Source organism: Panulirus ornatus, chromosome 38 (assembly GCF_036320965.1).
Source record: "Panulirus ornatus isolate Po-2019 chromosome 38, ASM3632096v1, whole genome shotgun sequence".
NCBI classification, from domain to species: Eukaryota; Metazoa; Arthropoda; class Malacostraca; order Decapoda; family Palinuridae; genus Panulirus; species Panulirus ornatus.
Window position 1 is genome coordinate 28392332 of NC_092261.1, and position 13269 is coordinate 28405600.

General features: G+C 50.0%; 1 protein-coding gene across 1 annotated transcript in view; it reads left to right on the top strand.

The window, feature by feature from the left end:
• The window catches only part of LOC139760959 (transmembrane protein 45B-like), a 180625-nt gene that overhangs the window by 157253 nt on the left and 10103 nt on the right, over positions 1-13269 (top strand). The window contains exon 2 of the mRNA XM_071684742.1: positions 12066-12302. Within this exon, the coding sequence (XP_071540843.1) occupies positions 12071-12302 (232 nt within the window). The 5' untranslated portion in view covers positions 12066-12070. The remainder of the gene's footprint in view (positions 1-12065; positions 12303-13269) is intronic.

Below are 13269 nucleotides of genomic sequence, written 5' to 3' on the forward strand. Positions count from 1 at the left end.
CAAGAGATGGGGCCCCACGAGTGTACAACTCCCTCCCCGTACAGTACAAGAGATGTGGCCCCACGAGTGTACAACTCCCTCCCCGTACAGTACAAGAGATGGGGCCCCACGAGTGTACAACTCCCTCCCCGTACAGTACAAGAGATGTGGCCCCACGAGTGTACAACTCCCTCCCCGTACAGTACAAGAGATGGAGCCCCACGAGTGTACAACTCCCTCCCCGTACAGTACAAGAGATGGAGCCCCACGAGTGTACAACTCCCTCCCCGTACAGTACAAGAGATGGGGCCCCACGAGTGTACAACTCCCTCCCCGTACAGTACAAGAGATGGGGCCCCACGAGTGTACAACTCCCTCCCCGTACAGTACAAGAGATGGGGCCCCACGAGTGTACAACTCCCTCCCCGTACAGTACAAGAGATGGAGCCCCACGAGTGTACAACTCCCTCCCCGTACAGTACAAGAGATGGGGCCCCACGAGTGTCCACCTTCCTCCCCGTACAGTACAAGAGATGGGGCCCCACGAGTGTCCACCTTCCTCCCCGTACAGTACAATAGATGGGGCCCCACGAGTGTACACCTTCCTCCCCGTACAGTACAAGAGATGGGGCCCCACGAGTGTAAAACTCCCTCCCCGTACAGTACAAATTGGTAACTACACATACACACACATACACACACACACACACACACACACACACACACACACACACACACACACACACCGAGGGCGTCCACTGTGATAAAGGCCAGTAATTAATAAGGAAATTTAACGCAGTGATTAACTTAGTGGCAGAACCAAGGTCGTCCATGACACACCCTGACACCTACCACACCCTGCCACCTACCACACCCTGCCACCTACCACACCCTGCCACCTACCACACCCTGACATCTACCACACCCTGATATCTACCACACCCTGGCACCTACCACACCCTGCCGCCTACCACACCCTGACATCTACCACACCCTGGCACCTACCACACCCTGACACCTACCACACCCTGCCACCTACCACACCCTGCCACCTACCACAACCTGATATCTACCACACCCTGGCACCTACCACACCCTGCCGCCTACCACACCCTGACATTTACCACACCCTGGCACCTACCACACCCTGACATCTACCACACCCTGATATCTACCACACCCTGGCACCTACCACACCCTGCCGCCGACCACACCCTGACATCTACCACACCCTGGCACCTACCACACCCTGACACCTACCACACCCTGACACCTACCACACCCTGCCACCTACTACACCCTGATATCTACCACACCCTGGCACCTACCACACCCTGCCACCTAACACACCCTGCCACCTACCACACCCTGATATCTACCACACCCTGGCACCTACCACACCCTGCCGCCTACCACACCCTGACATCTACCACACCCTGGCACCTACCACACCCTGCCACCTACCACACCCTGCCGCCTACCACACCCTGACATCTACCACACCCTGGCACCTACCACACCCTGACACCTACCACACCCTGCCACCTACCACACCCTGACATCTACCACACCCTGGCACCTACCACACCCTGCCACCTACCACACCCTGCCGCCTACCACACCCTGACATCTACCACACCCTGGCACCTACCACACCCTGACACCTACCACACCCTGCCACCTACCACACCCTGACACATATCACACCCTGCCACCTACCACACCCTGGCACCTAAGACACCCTGACACCTACCACACCCTGCCACCTACCACACCCTCCCACCTACCACACCCTGGCACCTACCACACCCTGCCACCTACCACACCCTGCCACCTACCACACCCTGCCACCTACCACACCCTGCCACCTACCACACCCTGACACATATCACACCCTGCCACCTACCACACCCTGGCACCTAAGACACCCTGACACTTACCACACTCTGCCACCTACCACACCCTGCCACCTATCACACCCTGCCACCTACCACATCCTGCCACCTATCACACCCTGCCACCTATCACACCCTGCCACCTACCACACCCTGGCACCTAAGACACCCTGACACCTACCACACCCTGCCACCTACCACACCCTGCCACCTACCACACCCTGGCACCTACCACACCCTGCCACCTACCACACCCTGCCACATATCACACCCTGCCACCTACCACACCCTGACACCTACCACACCCTGACACCTACCACACCCTGACACCTACCACACCCTGCCACCTACCACACCCTGACACCTACCACACCTTGCCACCTACCACACCCTGCCACATATCACACCCTGCCACCTACCACACCCTGACACCTACCACACCCTGCCACCTACCACACCCTGACACCTACCACACCCTGGCACTTAAGACACCCTGACACTTACCACACCCTGGCACCTACCACACCCTGCCACCTATCACACCCTGCCACCTACCACACCCTGCCACCAACCACACCCTGACACCTACCACACCCTGACACCTACCACACCTTACCACCTACCACACCCTGCCACCTACCACACCCTGACACCTACCACACCCTGGCACCTACCACACCCTGCCACATATCACACCCTGCCACCTACCACACCCTGACACCTACCACACCCTGGCACCTACCACACCCTGACACCTACCACACCCTGACACCTACCACACCCTGACACCTACCACACCTTGCCACCTACCACACCCTGCCACATTTCACACCCTGCCACCTACCACACCCTGACACCTACCACACCCTGCCATCTACCACACCCTGACACCTACCACACCCTGGCACCTACGACACCCAGACACCTACCACACCCTGCACCTACCACACCCTGCCACCTACCACACCCTGGCACCTACCACACCCTGCCACCTACCACACCCTGACACCTACCACACCCTGCCACCTACCATACCCTGCCACCTACCACACCCTGCCACCTACCACACCCTGCCACCTACCACACCCTGCCACCTACCACACCCTGGCCACCTACCACACCCTGGCACCTACCACACCCTGCCACCTACCACACCCTGGCACCTACCATAGCCTGCCACATATCACACCCTGCTACATACCACACCCTGGCACCTACCACACCCTGCCACCTACCACACACCCTGACACCTACCACACCCTGCCACGTATCACACCCTGCCACCTACCACACCCTGACACCTACCACACCCTGCCACGTATCACACCCTGCCACCTACCACACCCTGCCACCTACCACACCCTGACACCTACCACACCCTGCCACCTACCACACCCTGACACCTACCACACCCTGCCACCTACCACACCCTTCCACCTACCACACCCTGCCACGTATCACACCCTGCCACCTACCACACCCTTCCACCTACCACACCCTGCCACCTACCACACCCTTCCACCTACCACACCCTGCCACCTACCACACCCTGCCACCTACCACACCCTGGCACACATTCCACAAAGTACCACTTACAGTCTGTGTTTGTTATGGTGTGTCACATCTTGCCTCAATACAGGGTTAACAAGCAGGTGGTGGCGTTGTGCTCATTTACACAATTGACTACAGGCATTTACGTTGACAAACCCTATTGGTTAATGTAAATAATTTACTGTACGATATATTGATCAGACGTCTATATTCGTGTCCAGGATAAAGTGTCGAGTTTGAACCTTCCAAACTTTGTGTAGAAAATGTGTATTAATCGTTTGAGATTTTAACTGTGCCACTTTAACTGGGTCGTTAAAGCTTTGCACAATGAGGCAAAGAGGTTAATTGATTTCATAGGAAACTAATGTAAATCCAGTGGTCCAGGATCATACAGTGGGCGGCGGGGGATGCACACACACACACACACACACACACACACACACACACACACACACAGAACCCTGGTCAACACATGTGTGGTGAACGAAAAGTTAGGAAAGACAGATGGTTAAAGTGGTCTGATCCGCTGTACATTGTCCAATTGCTTTTGAAGAAAAGCTGATGATTTCCAATTGATTTTGAAGAAAACCTGATGATTTCCAATTGCTTTTGAAGAAAAGCTGATGATTTCCAATTGATTTTGAAGAAACCTGATGATTTCCAATTGATTTTGAAGAAAACCTGATGATTTCCAATTGATTTTGAAGAAAACCTGATGATTTCCAGTTTTTGATGAGGTGATTTTGACATATTGGGTCAGGTCACGGGTGAATTAGATTGGGTTCGACCATTAGATGTGGATACAGCTGAAAAGATATGGAGTAACTACAAGATTACAGTCACTCCCTCTGAAAGTATGAACGTGGTCAGAAAAGTTAGGAAATGGAAGATACAAGTCGGAGGAATGAAGAAATAAATGATTCATCAAACTAACAAGATCCACAACAAAAATTCTATGAAATACGTTAAAAGCATGAAAGATGTCAAGGATGCGATTGAGCCATTAGCCTAGTACATTAGCACAGTACATTAGCATAGTACATTAACATAGTACATCAGCATAGTACATTAGCAAAATACGTTAACATAGTACATTAGCATAATACGTTAACATAGTACATTAGCATAGCACATTAGCATAGTACATTAGCATAGTACATTAACATAGTACATTAGCACAGTACATTAGCATAGTACGTTAACATAGTATATTAGCGTAGTACATTAGTTAACTCTGTCTTTACCATTGTGTTTTTACCATTAAAAATTCATGCAATACACCACGAGCACAACAGACATTTCTGGCCACCGAACATGATAACTGAACATTAAGAATATTAAAATGCAAAGAAATACTTAAACGTCTAAACTAATGATAACTAATTTACTGGTCCACATGATAATTTGATGAGAACACTAGAAGCCACCTAGTGTAACGACTGGAAGCCACCTAGCATAACGACTGGAAGCCACCTAGTGTAACGACTGGAAGCCACCTAGCATAACGACTGGAAGCCACTTAGTGTAACGACTGGAAGCCACTTAGTGTAACGACTGGAAGCCACCTAGCATAACGACTGGAAGCCACCTAGTGTAACGACTGGAAGCCACCTAGCATAACGACTGGAAGCCACTTAGTGTAACGACTGGAAGCCACTTAGTGTAACGACTGGAAGCCACCTAGCATAACGACTGGAAGCCACCTAGCATAACGACTGGAAGCCACCTAGTGTAACGACTGGAAGCCACCTAGTGTAACGACTGGAAGCCACCTAGTGTAACGACTGGAAGCCACCTAGTGTAACGACTGGAAGCCACCTAGCATAACGACTGGAAGCCACCTAGTGTAACGACTGGAAGCCACCTAGCATAACGACTGGAAGCCACTTAGTGTAACGACTGGAAGCCACCTAGTGTAACGACTGGAAGCCACCTAGTGTAACGACTGGAAGCCACCTAGCATAACGACTGGAAGCCACCTAGTGTAACGACTGGAAGCCACCTAGCATAACGACTGGAAGCCACCTAGTGTAACGACTGGAAGCCACCTAGCATAACGACTGGAAGCCACTTAGTGTAACGACTGGAAGCCACCTAGTGTAACGACTGGAAGCCACCTAGCATAACGACTGGAAGCCACTTAGTGTAACGACTGGAAGCCACTTAGTGTAACGACTGGAAGCCACCTAGCATAACGACTGGAAGCCACCTAGTGTAACGACTGGAAGCCACCTAGTGTAACGACTGGAAGCCACTTAGTGTAACGACTGGAAGCCACCTAGCATAACGACTGGAAGCCACCTAGTGTAACGACTGGAAGCCACCTAGTGTAACGACTGGAAGCCACCTAGCATAACGACTGGAAGCCACCTAGTGTAACGACTGGAAGCCATCTAGTGTAACGACTGGAAGCCACCTAGTGTAACGACTGGAAGCCACCTAGTGTAACGACTGGAAGCCACCTAGCATAACGACTGGAAGCCACTTAGTGTAACGACTGGAAGCCATCTAGTGTAACGACTGGAAGCCACCTAGTGTAACGACTGGAAGCCACCTAGCATAACGACTGGAAGCCATCTAGTGTAACGACTGGAAGCCACCAGTGTAACGACTGGAAGCCACTTAGTGTAACGACTGGAAGCCATCTAGTGTAATGACTGGAAGCCACCTAGTGTAACGACTGGAAGCCACCTAGCATAACGACTGGAAGCCACCTAGTGTAACGACTGGAAGCCACCTAGCATAACGACTGGAAGCCACCTAGTGTAACGACTGGAAGCCACCTAGTGTAACGACTGGAAGCCACCTAGTGTAACGACTGGAAGCCACCTAGCATAACGACTGGAAGCCACCTAGTGTAACGACTGGAAGCCACCTAGTGTAACGACTGGAAGCCAGTTAGTGTAACGACTGGAAGCCACCTAGCATAACGACTGGAAGCCACCTAGTGTAACGACTGGAAGCCACCTAGTGTAACGACTGGAAGCCACCTAGTGTAACGACTGGAAGCCACCTAGTGTAAGATACTTGAAACAATAATTATAGACAAAATCGTTGAACTTATAGAACATAAACGTAATAACACGACCATCAACACGAGTCTTGGAACACAAGATCATGTTCAACGAATGTGATTGAATTCTCTAATCACACATACGATCGCAGGGCTTATGAAATTGTTTAATGGCGTCGTAAACTTGGACTTTCGTAAAGCCTGCGATGAAATACAACGTCCAACATCGCTAAATAGGATTAAAACATAACGAAAAGTAGATCAACTCTGAGGATAGGATACAGATGACCTGTCTGAGGGGAGGCAAAGACGAGTGACATGAAATAGAGAGGCGTGTGGCTGGCTTCGTGTGTCTCATGTGTGGCGTTCCACAAGGCACAGTCCTGCGACCCAGACTTTTCACCATCGACCTCAGCCATCCACACACACACAACTGGGCAGTACAATTTCAGTATTGGCGACATGTGGTTAGGTTTGGTTAGGTTAGGTTAGGTTAGGTTAGGGTAGGTTAGGTTAGGGTAGGTTAGGTTAGCTTAGGTTAGGTTAGGTTAGGTTAGGTTAGGTTAGGTTAGGTTAAGTTAGGTTAGGTTAGGTTAGGTTAGGGTAGGTTAGGTTAGGGTAGGTTAGGTTAGGTTAGGTTAGCTTAGCTTAGGTTAGGTTAGGTTAGGTTAGGTTAGGTTAGGTTAGGTTAAGTTAGGTTAGGTTAGGTTAGGTTAGGTTAGGTTAAGTTAGGTTAGGTTAAGTTAGGTTAGGTTAGGTTAAGTTAGGTTAGGTTAGGTTAAGTTAGGTTAGGTTAAGTTAGGTTAGGTTAAGTTAGGTTAAGTTAGGTTAGGTTAAGTTAGGTTAGGTTAAGTTAGGTTAGGTTAATTTAGGTTAAGTTAGGTTAGGTTAGGTTAGGTTAGGTTAGGTTAGGTTACCTTACGTTAAGTTAGGTTAGGTTAGGTTAGGTTAGGTTAGGTTAAGTTAGGTTAGGTTAGGTTAGCTTAGGTTAGGTTAGGTTAAGTTAGGTTAGGTTAAGTTAGGTTAGGTTAATTTAGGTTAGGTTAGGTTAGGTTAGGTTAGGTTACCTTACGTTAAGTTAGGTTAGGTTAGGAAACATAGACAACTTGGATGGAAGACTGTCTGATGACTTAGAGGAAACTGAACCAACTTGCAAAGTAAACAGAAACATGAGAGATAGATTTCAAAGTAGATAAATAAAAAGAGTTGTGCTCTGGTACCAAGAATATATGGTCAACCTCGACTAGAGGTCAAAGAAGAGAAAGATGATTGAATGACCACAAGTAATGATCATGAGTATGGTCATTATTGCTATTAGTAATGATCATCAATATGGTCAATATAGCTTATAGTAATGCTCATGGATATGGTCAATATAGCTATTGGTAATGATCATGAATATGGTCAATACAACTTTTAGTAATCATCATCAATATGGTCAACATAGCTAATAGTAATGATCATGAACATGGTCAATATAGATATTAGTGATGATCATGAATATGGTCAATATAGCTATTAGTAATGATCATGAATATGGCCACTATAGATACTGGTAATGATCATGAATATGGTCAATATAGATATTAGTGATGATCATGAATATGGTCAATATAGCTATTAGTAATGATCATGAATATGGCCACTATAGATACTGGTAATGATCATGAATATGGTCAATATAGATATTAGTGATGATCATGAATATGGTCAATATAGCTATTAGTAATGATCATGAATATGGCCACTATAGATACTGGTAATGATCATGAATATGGTCAATATAGATATTAGTGATGATCATGAATATGGTCAATATAGCTATTAGTGATGATCATGAATATGGTCAATATAGCTATTAGTAATGATCATGAATATGGTCAATATAGATATTAGTGATGATCATGAATATGGTCAATATAGCTATTAGTAATGATCATGAATATGGCCACTATAGATACTGGTAATGATCATGAATATGGTCAATATAGATATTAGTGATGATCATGAATATGGTCAATATAGCTATTAGTAATGATCATGAATATGGTCAATATAGATATTGGTAATGATCAAGAATATGGTCAACAATTCCTTTTATGTTACAGTAAAGCTAGTAGAACATTAACTTTCCATAACCAAGAACATAAACCATCATAACACATAAGATCCGATATTAACCAATTTAACGCCTTGTTCAGACGCCATCTGGGATACATCATGTTACTCTGGTCAACAATCTGGGATACACTATGTTACTCTGGTCAACAATCTGGGATACATCATGTTACTCTGGTCAACAATCTGGGATACACTATGTTACTCTGGTCAACAATCTGGGATACACTATGTTCCTCTGGTCAACAATCTGGGATACATCATGTTACTCTGGTCAACAATCTGGGATACATCATGTTACTCTGGTCAACAATCTGGGATACACTATGTTCCTCTGGTCAACAATCTGGGATACACTATGTTCCTCTGGTCAACAATCTGGGATACACTGTGTTCCTCTGGTCAACAATCTGGGATACATCATGTTACTCTGGTCAACAATCTGGGATACACTATGTTCCTCTGGTCAACAATCTGGGATACACTATGTTCCTCTGGTCAACAATCTGGGATACACTGTGTTCCTCTGGTCAACAATCTGGGATACATCATGTTACTCTGGTCAACAATCTGGGATACATCATGTTACTCTGGTCAACAATCTGGGATACATCATGTTACTCTGGTCAACAATCTGGGATACACTATGTTCCTCTGGTCAACAATCTGAGATACACTGTGTTCCTCTGGTCAACAATCTGGGATACATCATGTTACTCTGGTCAACAATCTGGGATACACTATGTTCCTCTGGTCAACAATCTGGGATACACTATGTTCCTCTGGTCAACAATCTGGGATACACTATGTTCCTCTGGTGAACAATCTGGGATACACTATGTTACTCTGGTCAACAATCTGGGATACACTGTGTTACTCTGGTCAACAATCTGGGATACACTATGTTCCTCTGGTCAACAATCTGGGATACACTATGTTCCTCTGGTCAACAATCTGGGATACACTGTGTTCCTCTGGTCAACAATCTGAGATACACTGTGTTCCTCTGGTCAACAATCTGGGATACACTATGTTACTCTGGTCAACAATCTGGGATACACTATGTTACTCTGGTCAACAATCTGGGATACACTGTGTTACTCTGGTCAACAATCTGGGATACACTATGTTCCTCTGGTCAACAATCTGGGATACACTATGTTCCTCTGGTCAACACACTCGCCAAGATTAGGAGACACTTGAACAAATCCAGAGAGGAGTAACCAAACGACTTCCATCACTTATGAGTAAAGACAAAACCCTAAAATCATTCTCTCTCCACAAGCTCAGATCCCGACGGGGATCTGACAAGTGTTTCAAATAAAACTTCGACAATATAACAGATGAAGGTGAGAGGAAGGAAACGTATTGGAACTGTGGGGGGGGAAAAAAAAATGTTTTATGTGTAAAATGTTGGGAGATTGGACCAGATTACCTCCCTATGGACTAAATGCAAACACCTGCAGATCGAGGCCAGACAAGCGCACTTCACCGATGCCTATCATATGTAAACACATCATGTTCAATAACAGTACCCACATCTTTCTTTCTCTCACAATCCTCACGCACATCAAACTTTCTCAAAATGTTAGGAAACTTTCCAATACGTTTTCTATGGCAGGTTCTTCCCTGTGGATCATCCCGCTGGTATTGTGTGGTATTTGTTCTCAGTCTATTTTGCCGGCTGTTGAGCCAGAGGGAAAGGTGGTGCATTCTGCTTGGCTCCCATAACCTCGAGATGGACCATCACGTCTCCTGTTGTCTGTCCTCATGTGCTCCTGCTGTGGGGTAGCCCCTGGGCCACAGCATGGTACCCCTTAGGCCACATATAGTACCTCTGAGCCACAACATGATACCTCCTGGGCCACAACATGATACCTCCTGGGCCACATATGGTACCCCTTAGGCCACATATGCTACCTCTTGGGCCACGTATGGTACCTCTGAGCCACAACATGATACCTCCTGGGCCACAACATAATACCTCCTGGGCCACATATGCTACCTCTTGGGCCACATATGCTACCTCTTGGGCCACATATGGTACCTCTGGGCGACAGCATGGTACCCCCTCGGCCACAGCATGGTACCCCTTGAGCCACATATGGTACCCCCCCTGAGCCACATATGGTACCCCCTTTGAGCCACATATGGTACCCCACATCATGGGTGTGGTACCTCCTGAACCATATTACAGGTGTGGTACCTCCTAGTTCATACCATGATACCTCCTGAACCATAGCGTCCATAAAGTTATCAGGTACCAGGGTCTGGTATATTTCCTACCACCAGGTACCAGGGTCTGGTATATTTCCTACCACCAGGTACCAGGGTCTGGTATCTTCCTACCACCAGGTACCAGGGTCTGGTATCTTCCCTCCAGTACCACCCCCTCCACCACCAGGTACCAGGGTCTGGTATATTTCCTACCACCAGGTACCAGGGTCTGGTATCTTCCCTCCAGTACCATCCCCTCCACCACCTGATACCAGGGTCTGGTATCTTCCCTCCAGTACCACCCCCTCCACCACCAGGTACCAGGGTCTGGGATCTTCCCTCCAGTACCATCCCCTTCACCACCAGGTACCAGGGTCTGGTATCTTCCTACTCTCAGGTACCAGGGTCTGGTATCTTCCTACCACCAGGTACCAGGGTCTGGTATCTTCCCTCCAGTACCACCCCCTCCACCACCAGGTACCAGGGTCTGGGATCTTCCCTCCAGTACCATCCCCTTCACCACCAGGTACCAGGGTCTGGTATCTTACCTCCAGTACCACCCCCCACCACCAGGTACCAGGGTCTGGGATCTTCCCTCCACTACCTGACACCAGAACCATCCTTACCTTCGCCTACCAGGTACCTGGTAACATGGTCAGGTACCCTCCACACCTGGCATACAACAGAACCAATACCCCTTCCACCTACCAGGTACCAGGCCCTAGTAACCCCACCAGCACCACCCATCTCCAACCACCAGGTACCAGGCCTAGTACCCACACACCAGCACCACCCATCTCCAACCACCAGGTACCAGGCCTAGTGCCCACACACCAGCACCACCCATCTTCAACCAGCACATACCAGGCCCTGGTGCCCACCCATCATGCCCATCACCTAACTATCTGTTCTTCCTGCAGGCGTGATGGGCCCCTTCATTGACCACCTGGTGCCCCCATCACCATCACCTAACTATCTGTTCTTCCTGCAGGCGTGATGGGCCCCTTCATTGACCACCTGGTGCCCCCATCACCATCACCTAACCATCTGTTCTTCCTCCTGCAGGCGTGATGGGTTCCTTCCTTGGCCACTTGGTGCCGCCCCATCACCATCACCTAACCATCTGTTGTTCCTGCAGGCGTGATGGGTTATTCCTTGGCCACCTGGTACCGCCCCATCACCATCACCTAACCATCTGTTCTTCCTCCTGCTGCAGGCGTGATGGGTTCCTTCCTTGGCCACCTGGTGCCGCCCCATCACCATCACCTAACCATCTGTTCTTCCTGCTGCAGGCGTGATGGGTTCCTTCCTTGGCCACCTGGTGCCCGGAACGTTCTTCATCGTGTTCGGCGCCTGGTTCACGTACCGTGTGTTCCTGCGCTACTTCACGTGTCAGCGTGCGGTGGGCACCTTGGGCGAGACGTGCCGCTCCCGCTACCGCAACACCTCCTCCTTCCGCTGCCCCTGCTGGCCTACCCTGCCCCTCGAGGGCCTCCTCAAGATCGTCGCTGCCGTCGTCGGCATGACGGGTGAGGCGCACCCACATGACGGGTGAGGCGCACCCACATGACGGGTGAGGCGCACCCACATGACGGGTGAGGCGCACACACATGACGGGTGAGGCGCACCCACATGACGGGTGAGGCGCACACACATGACGGGTGAGGCGCACACACATGACGGGTGAGGTGCACCCACATGACGGGTGAGGCGCACCCACATGACGGGTGAGGCGCACACACATGACGGGTGAGGCACACCCACATGACGGGTGAGGCGCACACACATGACGGGTGAGGCGCACACACATGACGGGTGAGGCGCACACACATGACGGGTGAGGCGCACCCACATGACGGGTGAGGCGCACCCACATGACGGGTGAGGCGCACCCACATGACGGGTGAGGCACACCCACATGACGGGTGAGGCGCACCCACATGACGGGTGAGGCGCACCCACATGACGGGTGAGGCGCACACACATGACGGGTGAGGCGCACCCACATGACGGGTGAGGCGCACACACATGACGGGTGAGGCACACACATGACGGGTGAGGCGCACCCACATGACGGGTGAGGCGCACCCACATGACGGGTGAGGCGCACACACATGACGGGTGAGGCGCACCCACATGACGGGTGAGGCGCACCCACATGACGGGTGAGGCGCACCCACATGACGGGTGAGGCACACCCACATGACGGGTGAGGCGCACCCACATGACGGGTGAGGCGCACACACATGACGGGTGAGGCGCACCCACATGACGGGTGAGGCGCACACACATGACGGGTGAGGCGCACCCACATGACGGGTGAGGCACACCCACATGACGGGTGAGGCACACCGACATGACGGGTGAGGCGCACACACATGACGGGTGAGGCGCACCCACATGACGGGTGAGGCGCACCCACATGACGGGTGAGGCGCACACACATGACGGGTGAGGCGCACCCACATGACGGGTGAGGCGCACCCACATGACGGG